Genomic DNA, 17,298 nt, shown 5'->3' with positions numbered 1-17,298 from the left:
GTTCTGACTTCCTGGTCGAGGTCTTTGCTATCTTGTCGCGTAGGGTCTTGTTCATCTACGCCTATTCTGGAAAATCGCGCGGTGCTTGCTTGCTTCTTTTAATTAAGTGATCCCTTCTCGCGCCTGGAGGCAGGATGACTCTCCTTGAAATACTCTGGATTGCTGTTATCTTGTCTGTTGGCTTGAACTTCCGGCGTCAACCTCCTTGAACGAGTATCCCCGGTTGCGTCGGCCACTCCCGCAACAAGTGGTAATTATGGATTTCTTCAAAGTACTGGACCCTACATGGTTGATTGGACTCTTCTTGCTCGCCACGACTGCGACTTATTTGGCCGTCAATAAGTCGCAGAGAGATGCGCTTGTCAGTCATGTCAGGTTTCGGGGGCGCAAGGCGTCCACGGCAAAGACACCTCCGCGATCCGTCTCTCCAGAGAAATCGTCGACGAGCCCGGTCTCGCCGCCTAGCTACAGTGATGTGTTACCTCCTCCACGCCGAGAGGCAATGTCGAGGATCAAGGGAAAGCGGCCCCCGACTGCGGCGCGAAACGTCAGTGAGAAGGAAATCAGGGAGCATATCCTTCCCATGACAGCAGATTACCGGACATCGGAAGGCAATCGTTACACTCCTACGGGGTTCTCAGTGGATGAAATCAAAGCACTGGGCGACTTTCCTGATTACGCCACGCTCAGCGGTGTCCCCCTGCCGAACCCGTATCGCGAGTTTGATATCGACAAGGCGCTGCCGCGACCGTATCGTCCTTTCCGATGGGCTTATCATCAAACCATGTGTACGTCTACTCCTCTCTCGCCATGAGAAATGTGCCCTGTGTCAATGCATGAACTGAAATGATGCGTTCCGATAGCACTCAAGAAGATGGAGCCGGATTGGTGGATTGAATTGGAGAACACGTACAGGGAGCGGATCGCCCAGCGCAAGGGTCTGTATGCCAAACATGGCAACGCAGTGCTCAGCTACCTGCCGGGATCTGAATTGGCCTGCAAAGAGCTGATGGAGATGGTCCTACAATTCATCTGCGCCCGCTATCCGAAATACTTCTCCCTGACAGACAACCGCATTCTAACTAACCGGATCCTGGGGACGGAACAGGACATCCGGTCCAAGCATCCGTTGGAGATCCTCATGGACAATGTGCCTGAAGACTTCGCCATAATGATGCGGGACGACAAGACGGGGTTCTATTTCTTCCGTGCCGGTGTCATCTGCTCTTCGCTGGGGTGGAACGTCGGTACCAAGATTGGTCTACAGCTTCATGAAATCCATACGCCAATTCCGGACTACAAAGAGAAGATGCAGTTCTCCATGGACCGGTATGTATATACCAGTTACTACCAGTTACTATCTATTATGACATCATCTCCTAATCATATTGTGTTTCTGTCTAGGTTCTTCACGAAAATGCCTGCAGACAAGCCCATCCAACGTGGCTCTTGGGGCCTCGAGGTGGAACAGCCGCTGTATATGCCGCCGGGCGACCCGCACGAATTGCATCGGTTGTCTCAGAACCCGAACCTGCGCCTCACGGACTGCTACCTCCGGGTGGATTGGCAGACTCTGCGTCGCCTGCCCATCTCTGGAGGCATCGTATTCAACTTCAAGGCCCTCTTCACACCGGTGACGGAGTTCCGGGACGAACCCAAAGTACCCGCCTTGGTGGCCAAGATTCTGAAAGAAGGGAAACGGAACCTGATGGAGTACAAGGGTACCTGGCATGTGGAACACGTGGTGCTCCCCAAGCTCGAAGAATGGACCAAGGAGCAGGAGGACAAGGGCGTGATGGAGAAGAACTGGGAGGTGTCGACTCTGGACGAAGATCCCTGGTTCCGAGGGTGGGAGGAGAAGTGGCATCGCCAGCAAGGGTACTGAAATTGAGCCAGTTTATATATATCTTCCAGATGATTCTGGTTTCCGCAATATCCTGTATCCTTCTGCCCGCCTTCTCTTCCGGCTTGTGAGTTCTTCATGTGTGATGTAGTTACACTATGAACCCGCATTCTCCCTCTCAGAAAAACAATGACTTTGCAATCCGACACCATAGTATTGAACAATCGTTCGCTAGATACTACAGTCCTTCTGCCGCTGTCAACTTGAGGTTTGGCGAGTTTCGTTGAAACCACGACTGCGTGTAGCATAGACCAGTTAGAGAGTTTCTCTTTGTGCTGCTCCTGGTATTTCCTCCGAGCAAGTCCAACCGAAAGCCAGCTGCTGCGCATAGCCTAGTTGATTCGAAGCGGGTCTCGATTTCGTCGAAACGTCCTGCAGGCAGGTAGTTGTGCTGGTCCTGTGTGCTGGACGGGATGATACGTTGTGCGTATGCATTTCAGTGAACCTCAAAATACCTTCCTTGATAGAAAGAAGATGAGTGTTCACAATTGCGCGGATAGGATGTAATGATTACAACCAAATGTCTCCGGATTGTCTGGTTAATTTCACTGGCAGCCGTTCAATCCTCTTCTGCGTGGTTCGGCTCTCTATCACTGCCCCGGCTTCCCTGACTGCCCTCACTGTGATCGCCAGCCTCACTTTCCCGATCAAGCTCTTCCAGCTCATCTGCCAGCGGACTCACCCGCTCCTCCAACAGATCCAAGTCCTCGAGTTGTTGCCGGGACGGCAGCTTCCACAGACTCGTGGCACAGACACGGTCCTTGGTGAGGAGCTCATCCACAAATTGGTCCATGGTCGTGAGGACATAACGATCGCGCACCCGGCGCTTTAACTTCCGGTAGTCCAGGAGGAGAGGTTCCAGGGTCTTGTACACGTCGACGGGATCGAAAGTGAGTCGGATGTAGAACGCGGCCAGAGCGCGCAGATACTTGAAGTCGCCCCTCGCCTTGACGACTCCTCCATTCTCGTTCACCTCCCCGTCTGCATCCTCCGCGTCGCTTCCCGGGTCCGTGAAGTTGAGGTATTCCAGCACGATGTCGCGCTCCGGCGCCAGCTGCAGCATTTTGAAGGCCAGGCAGAGAAACGGCGTCGGCTTCTGGCTGGCCCCGTACGTGCCTCCGATTGAGGTCAGTTCCACCGCACGATCACACAGCGTCGCTGCGTTCAGGCCGAAACACTGCTCTTTCCAGTAGTATGAGTCTGTGATGCGATCGCGCACGGCTTTTTCGAAGAGCGTGGCTGGGTTGACGCCGCGGATCAGAGGGCCTGAATAGCCTCGATTGTCGAGCAGGTTGCTGGCATCGGCGCGGTGGGAAGCCATCTCTGTCAACCTACGTTGGGTTGGAGTTCTCCTGGTCGAAGGTTTCTGTCAAGCACCTGCTGCTATTCCGATACCGAGTCTGTGGTGGTGGCAAATGAAGGACAGAGACGGCTCTCGAACGAAGGAATGTCAATGGTGCAGGACGTACAGTGGAATCGGACTGACAACAAGCTCTGCTGTCGTGTGCTTGTCTTGTTGGCGCTGTCAGCAAAAGTGTGCTCAGCGGGTCCTGGCAGAAAGTTTCATCGCGATCGAGCGGGTTGGCTGGCTAGATCGCGTGCTACTAAACTACCCGCCACACCGCCTTATCGATAGTTGCGCCGGACAACACCAGCTGTAAACATGCGTCATCGGACGGACACGCGAGCAGTCGATGAGAGATTGAGGTCAATGATTTCAATCGAGCTTGATTATTTTCCCAATGATTGAATACCCTGTTGCAGGAGTCTGATTGAAGGTTTTCTATTCTTCAAGCTCAACTGATTGAGCATCTGCTACTTCCAGATGCCACCGTCAACATGGTCCTCCTAACTTCCTCCACCGTTTCTGTGATCGTCACGTCAAGTGTGATCTGCATGTCCACATTCCTCCTCTTCCTGTCGGGCTATGCACTTCAGCAGCACTCCGTGCGGAACATACAACATGCCTTACGGGCGCCCATGCCGACGCCAACGCGACACCTGGAACAAGCGAGAATAAGGCGAGATACAACATATGGAACGTTTTATTCAGATGACAAAAACGACAGGGCATTTGGGAATGATCAACATGTCGAACAAGAGGTCCTGTCGGAGGAGTCGACCGGAGCATCAGGATCGCCAGGCTATTATGCCTATCTCCAGCTTCTCTCCCGACCAGACCCGTCTGACATCTGCTCGGCGATTCTCTTCTTCAAGAAGCTGGCTACAGGCCAGTCCGTTGTCCAGGACCGTCTGTTCCTGTATCCACAGGAATGGGATCTCGTGACGTCTCATGATGAGAGAGTCTCCACGGCCCTGTCGCTTCTGCACGCCGCCAGCAGAAAATACGACATCTGGCTGCTGCCCATCGACACGTCAATCGTCGCACGACAAGGATACGCTCTGACAGACTCGAAGCTGCTGCGCCTCGGCCAGATCCAGTTCATGCAGTACGACAGCGTGCTATATCTGCGCACGCCTGGTCTATTACTGGACGCACAAAAGCTGGATAAGATGCTGCTCTCGCGGCCCCTGCCGCTGAAATACGACAGGAACCGACCAGAGTCCTTCAACAACGAGGCTTGGATCCCAATGCCTCTGCGCGCAGACCGCGACCCGTCCTTGCCCCCCGTATACCTCATCACGGTGAACAACGTTCGTGAGCGTGTCGAAGCCCGCACGCATATTCCGAACGTAGCCCTGCGTGGATTCGGCGACTTGGTGGCCGGACCAGATACCGAGGCCCGTGATGATGGCCCCGCGTACGTGGTTTTCGAAAAAGACGACGATGGCCACGTCCGATGGGAAGACAATCGCTGGTTCACCCAGTGGAGGAGAGAGCAGTACGAAGTGTGTGAGGGTCTAGACCTGGATGGGATTTAATTTGCGCCCTCTCTCATTGCTGTTTGAAAACTGGTGTTTGGTGCTTTTTCGACTTGACTTGACTTGCTCTATGATCACGAAATATTTATGCATAGTGGAAAAAATTATGCAAGGGTATATATATGGATTCCGTTGGTTTGGTTTGGTTTGGTTCGGTTTAAGCAAATTCGACCGAACCTGGAGGCGTTACGCGTTATGGGAGTTTCTTTTTTTTTTCCCCCTCTTTGTTTTCGATGCCATTGTCTGGGTGTTTCCACTTTTGTGTTTCTCCTGTTTCTCTGTTTCAAGCATGATCTCAAAAATTCGCAGATTTTTTTTCGGAAGAATTTTGGTGGGTAGTAACGGTGTATGTACGATAAGCCAAAAAGCATGACGAATGAATGAATTGATGATGCCGGAATAATGAGAGAACGAAACCTTTAAATCCTTTGTCCTGAATGTCATCCCTAAGAAGCATTCTTCGTTTTTCGAACCATAAAAATACATACATACGTACAGTACATTGTCACCAGCCAAGTCTAAACCTAAACCTAATCTAATCACTCCTCTTCTCCTCTCCTCTTCTTAGGGAAGAGAGGTATAAATAAATTCCCATCTATTGTGGGGGCAGATCTGCAGTGTACCTCTCCATAGAGATATCAAAAATAACCAAAAAGCAGCCTCCTTGACTGCGATGAGAGCAAGATCACATTCACAATGAAAACAAAACAAGCATTAGATGCATCGTAATAAGACAGGAATTTTACAATCATGTACTCATGTAGTCATGGAACATGGAAGCGTGACGCCAGACATTTTCATCACGTCAAGGGATGTTGATCTCATACCCCAGGAGGACCTCCGTCGTGCTACCCTCCCAGCCACGATTTCCGCTCGTGGAGATCATGAAGCGGCATGCTGGGTCGAGATACAATTGCGAAATGACGCCAGTGCGATGGCCGGGGATAATGAGGAACGGAACGGTTGAGCGCGATGATTGATCCGCCTTGAGGTCGTAGAGGCGAAGGATGTCGTGGGATGCACTAGCAAGAGTTAGCATATCGGATAAAGGCGTACGACAGGTAAGGCAGGGGGGTGATGTATTTATTTAACTTACCAAACAAGATGTCGTCCATTTGGCATCGCCTTCAGCGCAGTCACCGCCCCACTTCCTTGAGGGAATTTGAAGACTCGTTCCGGACTTCGCAGCCCCTTGTGCAGGCTGAATTCCTCTACCGTCCCGTTCCGACGGCCGGCGTAGATGTAGTTGCCGTCCGGAGACCAGCACGCATTCATGCACCATGGCGGCACGTTGCGAGGAGAGATCCGGGCAACCGGGTCTGACTGCCGTCGGTCCCAGACCCGGATTGTGCCGTCAATAGACGAGGCGAGGAAGACGTTGTCGGTCGTGATGTTGGAGGCTGGCTCCGACGATTGCAGGTCCTGAGAAGCGGCAGACGCCTCTAATTCCTCCGCGTGAGGCAGTCCATTGACAGCGGGTTCGCTCACGCCCGCAGGCGGCTCCGTGGGATTCGATCCCGCCCCTGCATCAGGAGCAGCATTGGCGTCCAGGTCCATGGACGGTAGCGCAGGGTCCTGGACGCCATTAGATTGCGCCGGCTCTTCAGGCTCGCCTTGTGCATCCTGCTGGTCCCCGTTTGCAAGTGAGCCGCCGAACATGGCATCTTCATCGACATTAAAACCATCACCTTCCGGGGCTCCCCCGTCAGCGACAGCCCCATCTGCATCTCCGAAAAGCGAATCCGCTCCTCCAAAGAGCGAGTCTGCGGGCGAGCCTGCCTGGGCATTAGCGTCGCCGGACTTGTGGTCGCCCGCACCGTTCATGAAGCCGAAAGTCTCCGCTTGATTATTGGACGAGTATGTGCCATTGGTCTGGGAGACGTCGATAGTGTCCTGTGGAACAGGAATGCTTGATTCGGGACGAATTTCGATTGCTGAGATTTGCCCTGCACTCGCGGCGAAGGTACGTCTGGTCTGGCCGGTGTTCAGATCCCAGTCCAGAACCTTCTTATCCCAGCTGCCGGACAAAAGCGACTTCTCATCCGGTGTCAGGTTCAGCACCGAAACTGCAGAGGTATGTTCCCTTAACACAGCAATCTCTCTGCCCTCCTCGTGGCGGATGGTTTGAAGACGGATATTACCCGATTCCAGGCCAGAAAGCAGCCACAGTCCTTGACTGTGAGCTGCAAGAGAGTAAACCGGAGAGAGAACATTTCCATCCATGTTTTCCCAGTAAGTCATCAACACTCCAGCCTTCACCACACTGTCCACAAAGGGGTGCCTTTGAGCGACCGTCAGCATCAGCTTGCTGTTGATCGAATCCACCCAGTTGAACTTTCGCACGTATCCATCCGACCCCCCACTGAATACCCATCTCATATCCGCAGTTGCTGTCACCGCATTGATGGAGGTGCTATGAGGAGCAGCCGTTGTAGGTACAATGTCGAAAGTTGTAGCTGTGAGGCATTCTGGACGGGGAGTCGGACGAAAGGTTGCGACGGAGTCGGTCACCGCAGTGGGGTCTCGAGGCGAGGTTATAGAAGCGTCGGGATTTTGCTGAGAGGTTTCTCCAGCGCCGTCTGATGTGTTAGAAGGACTCTCTGGGTCTGGCTCTGGGTCGGCGTCGACATCCGGTTCATTGTCACCATCGCCGTCGTCGCCCTCGTCCGCGTCCGCGTCCGCGTCCGCGTCTCTCATAGGATCGTCGAGATCATTGTCGGAACTTCCATCCTGCGATCCTAGCCGTTCAATTTCTATTAGCATTCATATCTGGTAGGCTGTGTCTGGTGCGACCTACCTACGAGATCGCGGTCATCGTCATCATCTACAATTGAAGGCATCTTCAAATCGGCCTGTCCCACCAGGGTCTACCAGCTTCGATTTGAACCGAGCAAAGGATCACCAAGTCTACCGTGTATTGTGTAATGTGTTGCGCATCTGCCGCCAGGGCGATTTTGCGCAAGGCGTGGATTCTGTTCCGAAGACCTGGACTCAGGTCAATGTCGTAGATCAAACCATCGAAAGCGTTCCGCGTGCACAATTCTATGGCCAGGAGAAAGGCGACAACCGTATATAGTGGATTCCTGTCGCGTCCTTGAATAAATAAAAATTAACCAAGCCCTTGCAATTCGTGGTTTGTTAATGGTAATGACGTTGGAAGAGACCTCTGCCCGCAGTTCGAGTTCTCGTTCTTGTCTTCCCCGGATGTCTCTCCACTTTGATGCCTGAGGCTGCAATCCCGCCGAACTACCTACTCCGTACTTACGGAGGGTCTGGATTCGCCTACGATTCCCAAGTCATCCATGATTTTATTTCTCTCTCTCTCTCTCTCTCTCTCTTTTTCCCTCAGAAGGCCTACATATAATATATATGTTGATTCATTCAGCTATTCCCAATTCTTCTGACTGCGTAATTCATGCTAGGAGGTATCTCGTTACTCTCCCCACCTTGTATTCAAACACCTTACTCTTTATGGAAACATATCCAATGGCCTGAGGTCTCGGAGGTCAGCACAGTATCCTGTCGGCGTTTCGGATCTCTCAAGGAGATGGCCATTGCCTCCTATAGTCAGGTTCAGGGATCTGCTATCAGCTTCTAACCCACAGCTTCGGAAGGAAAATAACCAGACATGTCTATTTATCCCCATCCCCATCCTCATCGGGGCTGCTTAGGCTGTCAAGCAATGTAAGTGGCCAACATGACAAGCACCAGTTGCAATCGTTTAGTACTGACTTTGTGCTATCTCTGGTTCTAGAAAGCTCGCCACAAATGCAGGTACCCGATACTTCCCGTGAAATCTTTGCTTGCTCTGCTACTGGGTACGATGGCATATACTCTGGAAGCTTTGTTCTGCTGTCTAATATACGTGTATATGCCGGGGATCAAGAAGACACGTATGTGCTAGGAGCTATGATTGCAGCTCTGCTTACCAGAATACATATTTGCTGATGCCTTCCCTCAGGGACTCCCCAGAAGCAATCTCATCCTCCTTGAATTGCTTCACAACAATAACGCGGCTGGTATAGAGTCAGGTCTCTTAGGAGCCTGACAGCTCGTTCAAAGCTGCATAAGAATTGCTTTGATGGCCCTCAACTAGCTTAGAGGCTCCAGGAAATCCTGTTGATTCACTGAGGGGGGCCCTCAGCGAGTGGGCGCACCTAAGCAATATTCAGGTGTGTGCCTTCCTTTTCAACTTCTTGCCATCCTTCACCTCTTCCCTCTTCCCTCTTCCCAACCATTCACCCCGCATCCTCTTTCTTTCAATCACCCACATGAGAGTCACCCGTCAGAGTGCTGTGATTTAGAAACAGGCTCTTGACAGTCTTTGCATCATTTCTGCAAGGTTTCATTCTTTAGACACGTGAATTATGTTATTGGGGCCATCCATCTTGTGAATGACCTGTTGTTGTAAATATTGACTGTCTCTACGTGTCCTATCAACACGTACCTGCCAGCTCCTGCCCCCACCTTTCTCATCCAAAACCATCATCATCCATCCTTACCTACCTATCATGCTGCCTTTCTTCTAACATCTTTATCTTCTCACCACTTGTCTGACTACTTCTGTCTTGACCTGTGGAAGCTCAAGACATCACTGCTCTCCAACTGAAGCAGTCTGTCTTGTGCTGTCCGGTGCTATCTGCAGCTGCCTATCCTGTCTGGGAACACATTCCTAGCTCTCTTTGGACATCTCTCGCAATGGCTCATCCACAGACTGGCGAGCAATCGCGGGGTAGATACCGGTCTCGCGGAGGGCCGGCCCCGGTTGCAAACATGGACGTACGCAAGTATGTCCTCGAGAGTTCTTCCTTGGCTACCGGTGAGGGTTGGGCTTCCAAACCGGAGATTCCTTCCTCGGACGAAGTCATGGGATCATCCGGAGCAGAAGAGGATGACGATGTAATTCCTCTGATGCCGAATCAGATCTCTGGTCCCTGGCCGTCCAGGGAGGCATACCTCAGCGCCCACTATGAGCTGCTGAGGGAAGACTCCCTGGCGCCACTGAGGGATGCGGTTGCCTATGTGAAGGAGGATCCATCAATGATGGATTCTCAGGAGGTCTGTATCTACGAGAAGGTATGCATTCTTGTCGAGCTCGTCAATCTTTCGATGCCTGACTGGCTAACTGTCTCAGGTCCACATCGTTGGCCTGACTTTCGCTCCAAAGGGGGTAGCCGCCAGGCTTCAATTCTCGACCGCACGAGCCGGCAAAAACATCGTCTGGGAATACTCCAGACGCCTGATGAGTGGTTCAATTGTCGCCCTCTCTCCAGCTCAGGACCACTTCAAATCAAAATGCGTCGTCGCCGTAGTTGCAGCCAGGCCGCTCGAGCAGGTCAAGCAACAGCCACATCAAGTCGACATCTTTTTCGCTCGTGTTGAAGATGCGCAGTTTGACGCCCAGCAGGAATGGATCATGGTAGAGCCAAGGACGGGGTATTACGAATCAGTCAGATACACTATGACTGCTCTTCAGAAGATGACCAATGAAAGGTTTGCGATATTTCATGATGCGTAAATGAAGCTCTATGATCGACTAACATCGACTAGCTTCCCTTTCGCTGAGCACATCTGCCATCTCAACGCCACGATAGATGCCCCAGAATACGTCAAAACCAAGCCAGTCGTTGATCTTTCCCCTGTGCTGAGTTCCGAGGAACCTTGCAATAACATCGATGTACTATCGGACTGGCCGCAGGCACCATCGGAAGCTCTGGATGAGTCACAATGGGAGGCACTTCATCAAATTTTGACCAAACGCCTGGCTATCGTTCAAGGACCTCCCGGTACGGGTAAGACTCACGTGTCGGTAGCCGCGTTGAAGGTCTTACTTTCCAACATGAAAGTCGGAGAGCCTCCAATAATCATAGCTGCTCAGACCAACCACGCTCTCGATCAATTGATCAACCACGTCGCTCTTTTTGAGAAGAACTATGTTCGTCTCGGTGGAAGAAGCTCGGACCCTGAAATCAGGAAGCGTACGCTGTTCGAGATACGACAAAAACACCCAACACCAAGCCTGAGCGGTGGCCTTCTGGGGCCTGCTAAGAAAACTCTACAGAATCTTATTGATACAATCACAAAGCTTCTTCAGCCTTTTAACGCTGAGAATTCCGGTGTTCCACTTCCCGCTTCGTTTTTCCTTGAGCACGGCGTGTTGACGCAAGCCCAATACGACTCCATGCGAGAAGGTGCAAAGGGTTGGATAAGCTCCGGTCTTAGGGATACAGAGGACCCTATGGCTACCTGGCTTGGCGATGGTCTGGTGAAATTCGATGTCGTTTACAAGGAGGAGAGCTTCGGCTTTGAAGAGGAAGATATCGACCTGGAATACGAACAACTCAAAGAGCTGGAGGCTGAGAGAGGCTTTGAGGACGATCTGGAAACCCTCAAAGGATTTTTCATGCCCTTGAAAGAAGGCTTTATTGGTCAGAGTAGCCCATCTACCTCGGAGAAAGTCATCCTCGAGACTCACCTCAAGCGCCGCGACTTGTGGCAAATCCCGGCTAAGATTCGAGGTGCTGTCTACAATGCTCTTTGCAAGCTGGCTAAAAGAAAAATCCTTGAGATCTATCGCCGTCTATTGAGATCCTATGAGAAGGCAAGCATCGAGTTGCAGATTGGAAAATGGGAGAGAGATCTTGTTACCCTTCAAGGTACCAAGGTGATCGGAATGACAACAACCGGCTTGAGCAAGTACCGCACTCTTGTCTCTTGTCTCAAACCAAGGATCATCATGATCGAAGAAGCCGCAGAGGTCATCGAGGCGCCTGTTGTAGTGTCCTGTGTTGAATCTCTCCAGCACCTGATTCTTGTCGGCGACCATAAACAACTGCAAGGGCATTGTGACGTCCGGGATTTGGAAGGCGAGCCATTCTTTCTAAATATTTCGATGTTCGAAAGACTCGTGCACAATGGCATTGAGTTCAGAAGCCTTACAATGCAAAGGCGAATGGCGCCCGAGATTCGGCAACTGCTCGTCCCCATCTACGAAACACTTACGGACCACCCTTCTGTCGAGAAATATCCTAAAGTGCCCGGCATGGGTGACATCCGGTCTTTCTTCTTCTGCCATTCATGGCCCGAAAGTTCTGACAGTCTTGCCTCAAAATATAACCAGAATGAAGCCCAGATGATCGTTGGCTTCTTTTTGCATCTGGTTTTCAATGGCATTCCAGTCAGCGACGTAACCATACTGACCTTCTACAACGGTCAACGGAAGAAGTTGTTGAAACTGCTAAAAGATAATCACTATCTCCAAGGGCAGTACGTGAAGGTAGTAACCGTTGACTCTTATCAAGGAGAAGAGAACGAGGTGGTCATACTTTCCCTCGTCAGAAGTAGCGAACAAAACCAGATTGGATTTCTTTCTGTCGAGAACCGAGTCTGTGTGGCTATGTCACGAGCGAAACGCGGACTTTTTATCTTCGGTAACGGAGAGGCATTGGCACATGCTGACTCCTTGTGGTGGCAAATCATCAAGGTCATGGGCAAGGACGGCACCAATCGCCGGCGACTGGGCTATCATCTACCGTTGACATGTGGCAAGCACGGCAATATGACTTTCGTTCAAGGTAGGCATGGCCCTTTTCTTAATATCTCTACCATGATCTCCGTTAACATCGGCCTATTTATTAGACCCGAAACAGTGGGGTGCGACAAATGGAGGTTGTGAACTTCGCTGTGGTGAAACAATGCCTTGTGGCCATTTATGTGCTCTACGCTGTCACAGGTGAGTTGACCTACACCAGAAGAAGGAAATCTTTACTGGATGATTTTGACATTGGGCCTTGGTAGTTTCCCCCACAGCCAAGTTAGGTGCAACCGGCAGTGTGGAAAAATGCTGCAATGCGGACATACATGTCGTGAGCGCTGTTCTTCAGGTCGACCTTGCTGTTGCGACTGCGGCTTTGTCACAAGCGAGAGCCTCGCAATAAAGGAAGAGAACAAAGCGATTTCGGCTCCCGTCAAGGTCTCGGAGAAGCCGCGAGATGAAGAAAAACATGCGAAATTCGTCAAACGCTACCAGGACTTTGCGAACGGCGGTGCAAAGAAACACGACGCTGAGCTCGCCGAGAGAGCCAATACTCTGGCTCTAGAAGAAATGCAGAAGCGCCTGGATGAGGAAGCCTTGAAGGACCTGTTTGGAGATGATCCTGCGGAGGCAGAGGCAGAAACCAAGCCGATTCCCGCCATCACACACAGTCCCGATGGCAAGGGCGGTCTCAGGGAGCGCTACGTGAACTACTTCAATCCGAATACAAGCCCGAAAAAGGCAGCGACGAATGATGGTCCAGTGGCCAATCTTCTTGATGACAGCGAGTGAAAAGATAGTCAACTGTCGTTGCGTATCTCCCGTTTTTCCTGCCTAACATTCTCTGATCCAGAATTGTCACGGCTGTCGAAGTCGGGAATGAGAATGGAGGAAACGATGCCGTACATTACAGGAATCGTGTAAAGCTTGCAGGTAGCTAGCCATGTGCCTTCAAATGGAAGAGTCTAGTTTAGATAGCTTTTGAATGGAAGCACTGTTGCCTGATGAAGCTGGTTGTTCCCTCCTCGGACTCGAATAGATTCTTTTTACCTTATAGTATTGATAGCTCAGCCCTCTCGTCGTTGACCAAGTCTTCTTCCCTTGTCCTTCGACATTCTGACCCTTCCCCGCAGTGATTCCAGTTTTAAATTGAAAAGTGGAGAGTTTAACACAGCTGACATATCATGATTTAAAAGTTCACCGCGTCTTCTCTGTTTTCGTTGAGAAGTTAATGACTCTACGGCAGGCACTTTGCGAATAAAACTAGCAAGAGAGTCATGTCAAACTACACTACTTACAGTAAATCCTCCCAATTATGACTCCATTCAGACAGTGGTCCTGATCCGTTCAGTTCAGCTCCTCGATTCCTTGATAACGGCCGGACGGGGGCTGATGAGCCCGCGACTACCTACTGTACTCCGTAAGCTGATGAAAAGCACCAATATGTCCTGCAGATCGGAGAATAATCCCGCTGTCAAAGAAAGCATATCTTTTGCCCTATGTATAGATGCATGGGGAGGAACCTGGCGCTGCTCGAGATGTACAAAGTCGTCCCGACCCTATTCTCACTGTATGATGTGAGTGCCTATCCGTTTATTTCTCTTCTTTCCCTTATCTCACAGACGGTCGCGTGTAAGACGTTGGAATATGATGGTAGCTGACTTAAGCTGACACCTGTGAATCAATCAGATCGAACTGGTGGACCCGAAGAAAGAGTGGAAAATTCATAACAGCTTGTTTGTGCGGCAGGAAGGGATCGAGGTTCGACTTGCACGGGGGGACAAGGCACACCAGGGTTGATTGACTTGGTCACCCGTTTATTTTGTTACTTGATGTTTTCTTGATTCTAGGTGGGAGAAAGAAAGTGGGCGAGAGAGGTTGCCTTCCAAGGTCATACACAGCCCTGACCCTAAGCCCTAAACCCTGGGTCTGGGCGCTGACCAATAGGCTCCTTGAGAACATGCCCTTGTATGTAGTTCATAGTATGTACCTGACAATTCGACCCTCACATAATTAGCAGAGTCTTTTTTTCCCCTTAAATAATATTATTTGACTTTCTGTCCCTTCCTGCAAGCTTATTCCCTCCTCCTTCAATCCACATGAAGAACCACGGCACTTTACCTGATCTGTAGATTAACCTCTCCGCCAGCTGATGCCATATTGGCGTCGATGTCGTGATCGCGGAACGAAGGAACATTGGCAAGCTACCTACCTACCTAGGACAACGCTGTGGGGTGACGGCCTTTTAGCAATGTCAGGAGAAGCCTCTATGCAGTAAGCTCTTACAGGTCATTCGTTCGAGATGGATCCTGTCCTGTCGTTTGTAAACCTTGAACTGACGACGACAGGAGCTTGGCAGCTCGGTAGCTTCCTATTATGACGAGTCCAGCACTTCGAATACGATAGAACTCATGGCATTTCTCACTGCACAACTGCCGTCCCCGCCCTCGTGTGTCTCATGTTTACCGGCTAAAGTATCTACACGCATTGGCCATGTGCTCTCCACGTGGCGAGGATGGTTTTTATATTAAAAATGTCTGCAGTTCGCGGATGACTTGGCGCTGCAATCTACATAAAGCTGGAGGGAGAGGTAAAGAAAACAGTTGATTGCAGTACTTGCAGAACTGCGAGAGAAAGAAAAAAAAGAGACAGAGGAATATCTCAACGGGATGAGATAAGGCGCGTTCATTTCCATTTCTATTAGCAATCATGGACCATACCAGATCGCCCCCCATTGGTGACGACGAGAAAATCGAAGCTGTCGCCACAACCACACCAACTGCAACGAAAGAGTCCTTCTCCGCCACGTCGTCGCCGGACTCCTCCTCCCAAGCGCTCTCGGAAGATCGAGACGACAGCTACGATATCTACAAGCAGTATCGCCATGCGGAGTTCCCCGAAGAGGAAGTGAAGCGGGTGTTGCGCAAGATCGATATACGACTTCTCCCTTTGCTGATTGTGATATACACGCTGCAGTATCTTGATAAAAATGCGATTAATTTTGCTTCTGTGTATGGATTGGAACAGGGGACTCATCTGTCTGGGCAGGATTACTCCTGGTTGGGTGAGTTTTTTTTTTTTGTTTCTCTTCTCTCGAAAGACGTCCCAAATTCTGATATCAGTGTTGATTTCAGGCTCCATCTTCTACTTTGGCTATTTGATTGCGCAGTATCCTGCGGGATATGTCCTTCAAAGATTGCCAATCGGCAAAGTTCTCGGAATTACAACGATAGGTAGGCATTATTGGAGTTATTCTCATGTACTGAACGATTGTCTATCAATTGCACTAGATTGTATAGAAACTAATCATTTGCCTTCAAACAGTATGGGGTGCCTTGCTGATGACAACACCCGCTTGCCATAATTTCGCTGGAATCGCGGCAAACCGATTCCTCCTCAGTCTCGTCGAGGCGATCGTCAATCCAGGCTTTGTCCTCATAATGAGTATCTGGTATACGTCTACGGAGCAACCGTTGCGGTTGGAAGCATACTACTGCACCAATGGCATTGCCACGATGTTTGGAGGGTAAGCATGCCGATCTTGACAGGACTTATAGTTCTTCTTGCTGATGACTGATGACTGAGGATGCAGACTGATCGGCTACGCGGTGGGAAACATCACGACCGGCCTCCCACGATGGATGTACGTCTTCATCATCTTCGGAGCCGTCTCCGTCGCGACGGGAGTCTGGTGTCTTCTCGTGCTTCCGGATCTGCCCTCGACGGCCAGATTTCTGACCGAGCGTGAGCGAGCGATTGCCGTCGAGCGCGTGGCGGCCAACCGGCAAGGAGTGAAGAACCGCCATTTCAAATGGTATCAAGTCAGACAGGCTGCTTTGGATCCGAAGACTTGGCTGCTGTTTATCATGGCTGTGGGGGCTCAGATCCCTAATTCTGCGTTGACGAGTGTAAGACACTTTTCCCCAATATGTATATGCGAGAAGAAAGATGTTTGACCAACCATTTCCCCTGCAACAACAGTTCACCTCCATCATCGTCGAATCCTTCGGCTTCGACACCCTGGGCACGCAATACCTCCAAATCCCCGGAGGAGCAGTTCAATTCCTCGCTCTGCTGCTGGGCGGCATGATCGCAACCCGGTACGCCGACCGCTTCCACGCGCGCAGCACCTGCATGATCGTCGCCAACAGCATTTGCATCATCGGCTCAGCGTTACTCGTGGCGCTGCCAAATTCCAACAAATGGGGGCGTCTCGTGGCCCTCTGGCTGTGCTACTTCCAGGGTCTCGGGTTCAGCATGAGCCTGACCATCGTCAGCTCCAACGTCGCGGGGTACACGAAGAAGCAGGTCACGGGCGCGATGCTCTTCACGGGGTACTGCGTCGGTAACATCATTGGGCCGCAGACGTTCAAGGCGAGTGAAGCGCCGGGGTATCATAGTGCTTATGTTGCGTAAGTAGGCTGTCATCTCACATTGCATATAATCTAGATTATACCTACCTAGGTATGTATGTACATACATACGTGTACTAACCACTTGGGGGTTCTTCTAGCATGCTAATTGGCTACGCCGTCAAACTCGTCGCCGTCATCATTCTATACCTCTACATGTACCTCGAGAACAAGCGTCGAGATCGCGAAGCAGCAGCCACTATCACAGCAACGACGACAGGACTTGAGGACCAAGACGCGATTGAGAAGGGGATGCTGGTGAGTTTGTTGCTGCTTTCTTTCCTGAACACCCTGTTTCCAGCCGGCGAAAAGTTTTGCGCAACAGATCCTACTTATCTAGATATTACCTAACTGACTGAATGGTATAACTAAACAGGACCAAACAGAACTGGACAATAAGGGGTTTAGATACGTCCTGTGAATTACCTACCTAGTTACCTACCGACTTTGATTGGTTCTGGAATGAGTTGAGTAACTACAGTATAGTAGGACATTAATATAATAGCAAGAAAGTGGTTGGTTATGTCGTCATATATCTATGTATATTGCTTTTGTAATGCATCTAC

At 50.8% G+C, this 17,298-nt stretch overlaps 6 protein-coding genes across 6 annotated transcripts; 4 read left to right on the top strand and 2 right to left on the bottom strand.

Moving 5' to 3' along the window:
• Positions 1-256: 256 nt before the first annotated feature.
• On the top strand, positions 257-1,885 carry VTN77DRAFT_2797 (uncharacterized protein; the record flags this gene model as incomplete). The annotated part of the gene is made up of 3 exons (XM_069418675.1): positions 257-788; positions 864-1,329; positions 1,405-1,885. 3 exons carry the CDS (start codon positions 257-259, stop codon positions 1,883-1,885), a joined length of 1,479 nt encoding a protein of 492 aa, XP_069282278.1.
• Positions 1,886-2,462: 577 nt separating this feature from the next.
• On the bottom strand, positions 2,463-3,224 carry VTN77DRAFT_2796 (uncharacterized protein; the record flags this gene model as incomplete). Its single annotated transcript, XM_069418674.1, has 1 exon — positions 2,463-3,224. The coding sequence occupies one exon, from the start codon at positions 3,222-3,224 to the stop codon at positions 2,463-2,465; it is 762 nt and encodes a 253-aa protein (XP_069282277.1).
• Positions 3,225-3,742: 518 nt separating this feature from the next.
• Positions 3,743-4,786, top strand: VTN77DRAFT_2795 (uncharacterized protein; the record flags this gene model as incomplete). The annotated part of the gene is made up of 1 exon (XM_069418673.1): positions 3,743-4,786. The coding sequence occupies one exon, from the start codon at positions 3,743-3,745 to the stop codon at positions 4,784-4,786; it is 1,044 nt and encodes a 347-aa protein (XP_069282276.1).
• An 805-nt stretch (positions 4,787-5,591) lies between these two features.
• On the bottom strand, positions 5,592-7,626 carry VTN77DRAFT_2794 (uncharacterized protein; the record flags this gene model as incomplete). The annotated part of the gene is made up of 3 exons (XM_069418672.1): positions 5,592-5,808; positions 5,883-7,524; positions 7,584-7,626. 3 exons carry the CDS (start codon positions 7,624-7,626, stop codon positions 5,592-5,594), a joined length of 1,902 nt encoding a protein of 633 aa, XP_069282275.1.
• Positions 7,627-9,484: 1,858 nt separating this feature from the next.
• On the top strand, positions 9,485-13,112 carry VTN77DRAFT_2793 (uncharacterized protein; the record flags this gene model as incomplete). Its single annotated transcript, XM_069418671.1, has 5 exons — positions 9,485-9,862; positions 9,921-10,279; positions 10,337-12,360; positions 12,425-12,518; positions 12,584-13,112. The coding sequence occupies 5 exons, from the start codon at positions 9,485-9,487 to the stop codon at positions 13,110-13,112; spliced, it is 3,384 nt and encodes a 1,127-aa protein (XP_069282274.1).
• A 1,459-nt stretch (positions 13,113-14,571) lies between these two features.
• Positions 14,572-17,153, top strand: VTN77DRAFT_2792 (uncharacterized protein; the record flags this gene model as incomplete). Its single annotated transcript, XM_069418670.1, has 9 exons — positions 14,572-14,594; positions 14,680-14,769; positions 15,044-15,384; positions 15,455-15,553; positions 15,645-15,846; positions 15,913-16,228; positions 16,302-16,732; positions 16,834-16,990; positions 17,109-17,153. 9 exons carry the CDS (start codon positions 14,572-14,574, stop codon positions 17,151-17,153), a joined length of 1,704 nt encoding a protein of 567 aa, XP_069282273.1.
• Positions 17,154-17,298: the final 145 nt, after the last annotated feature.

Source organism: Rasamsonia byssochlamydoides (genome assembly GCF_041956645.1).
Source record: "Rasamsonia byssochlamydoides strain NRRL 3658 unplaced genomic scaffold VTN77scaffold_2, whole genome shotgun sequence".
Lineage (NCBI taxonomy): Eukaryota > Fungi > Ascomycota > Eurotiomycetes > Eurotiales > Trichocomaceae > Rasamsonia > Rasamsonia byssochlamydoides.
The sequence above is the reverse complement of the archived record's forward strand: the minus strand, read 5'-3'. Positions and strand labels throughout refer to the sequence as shown.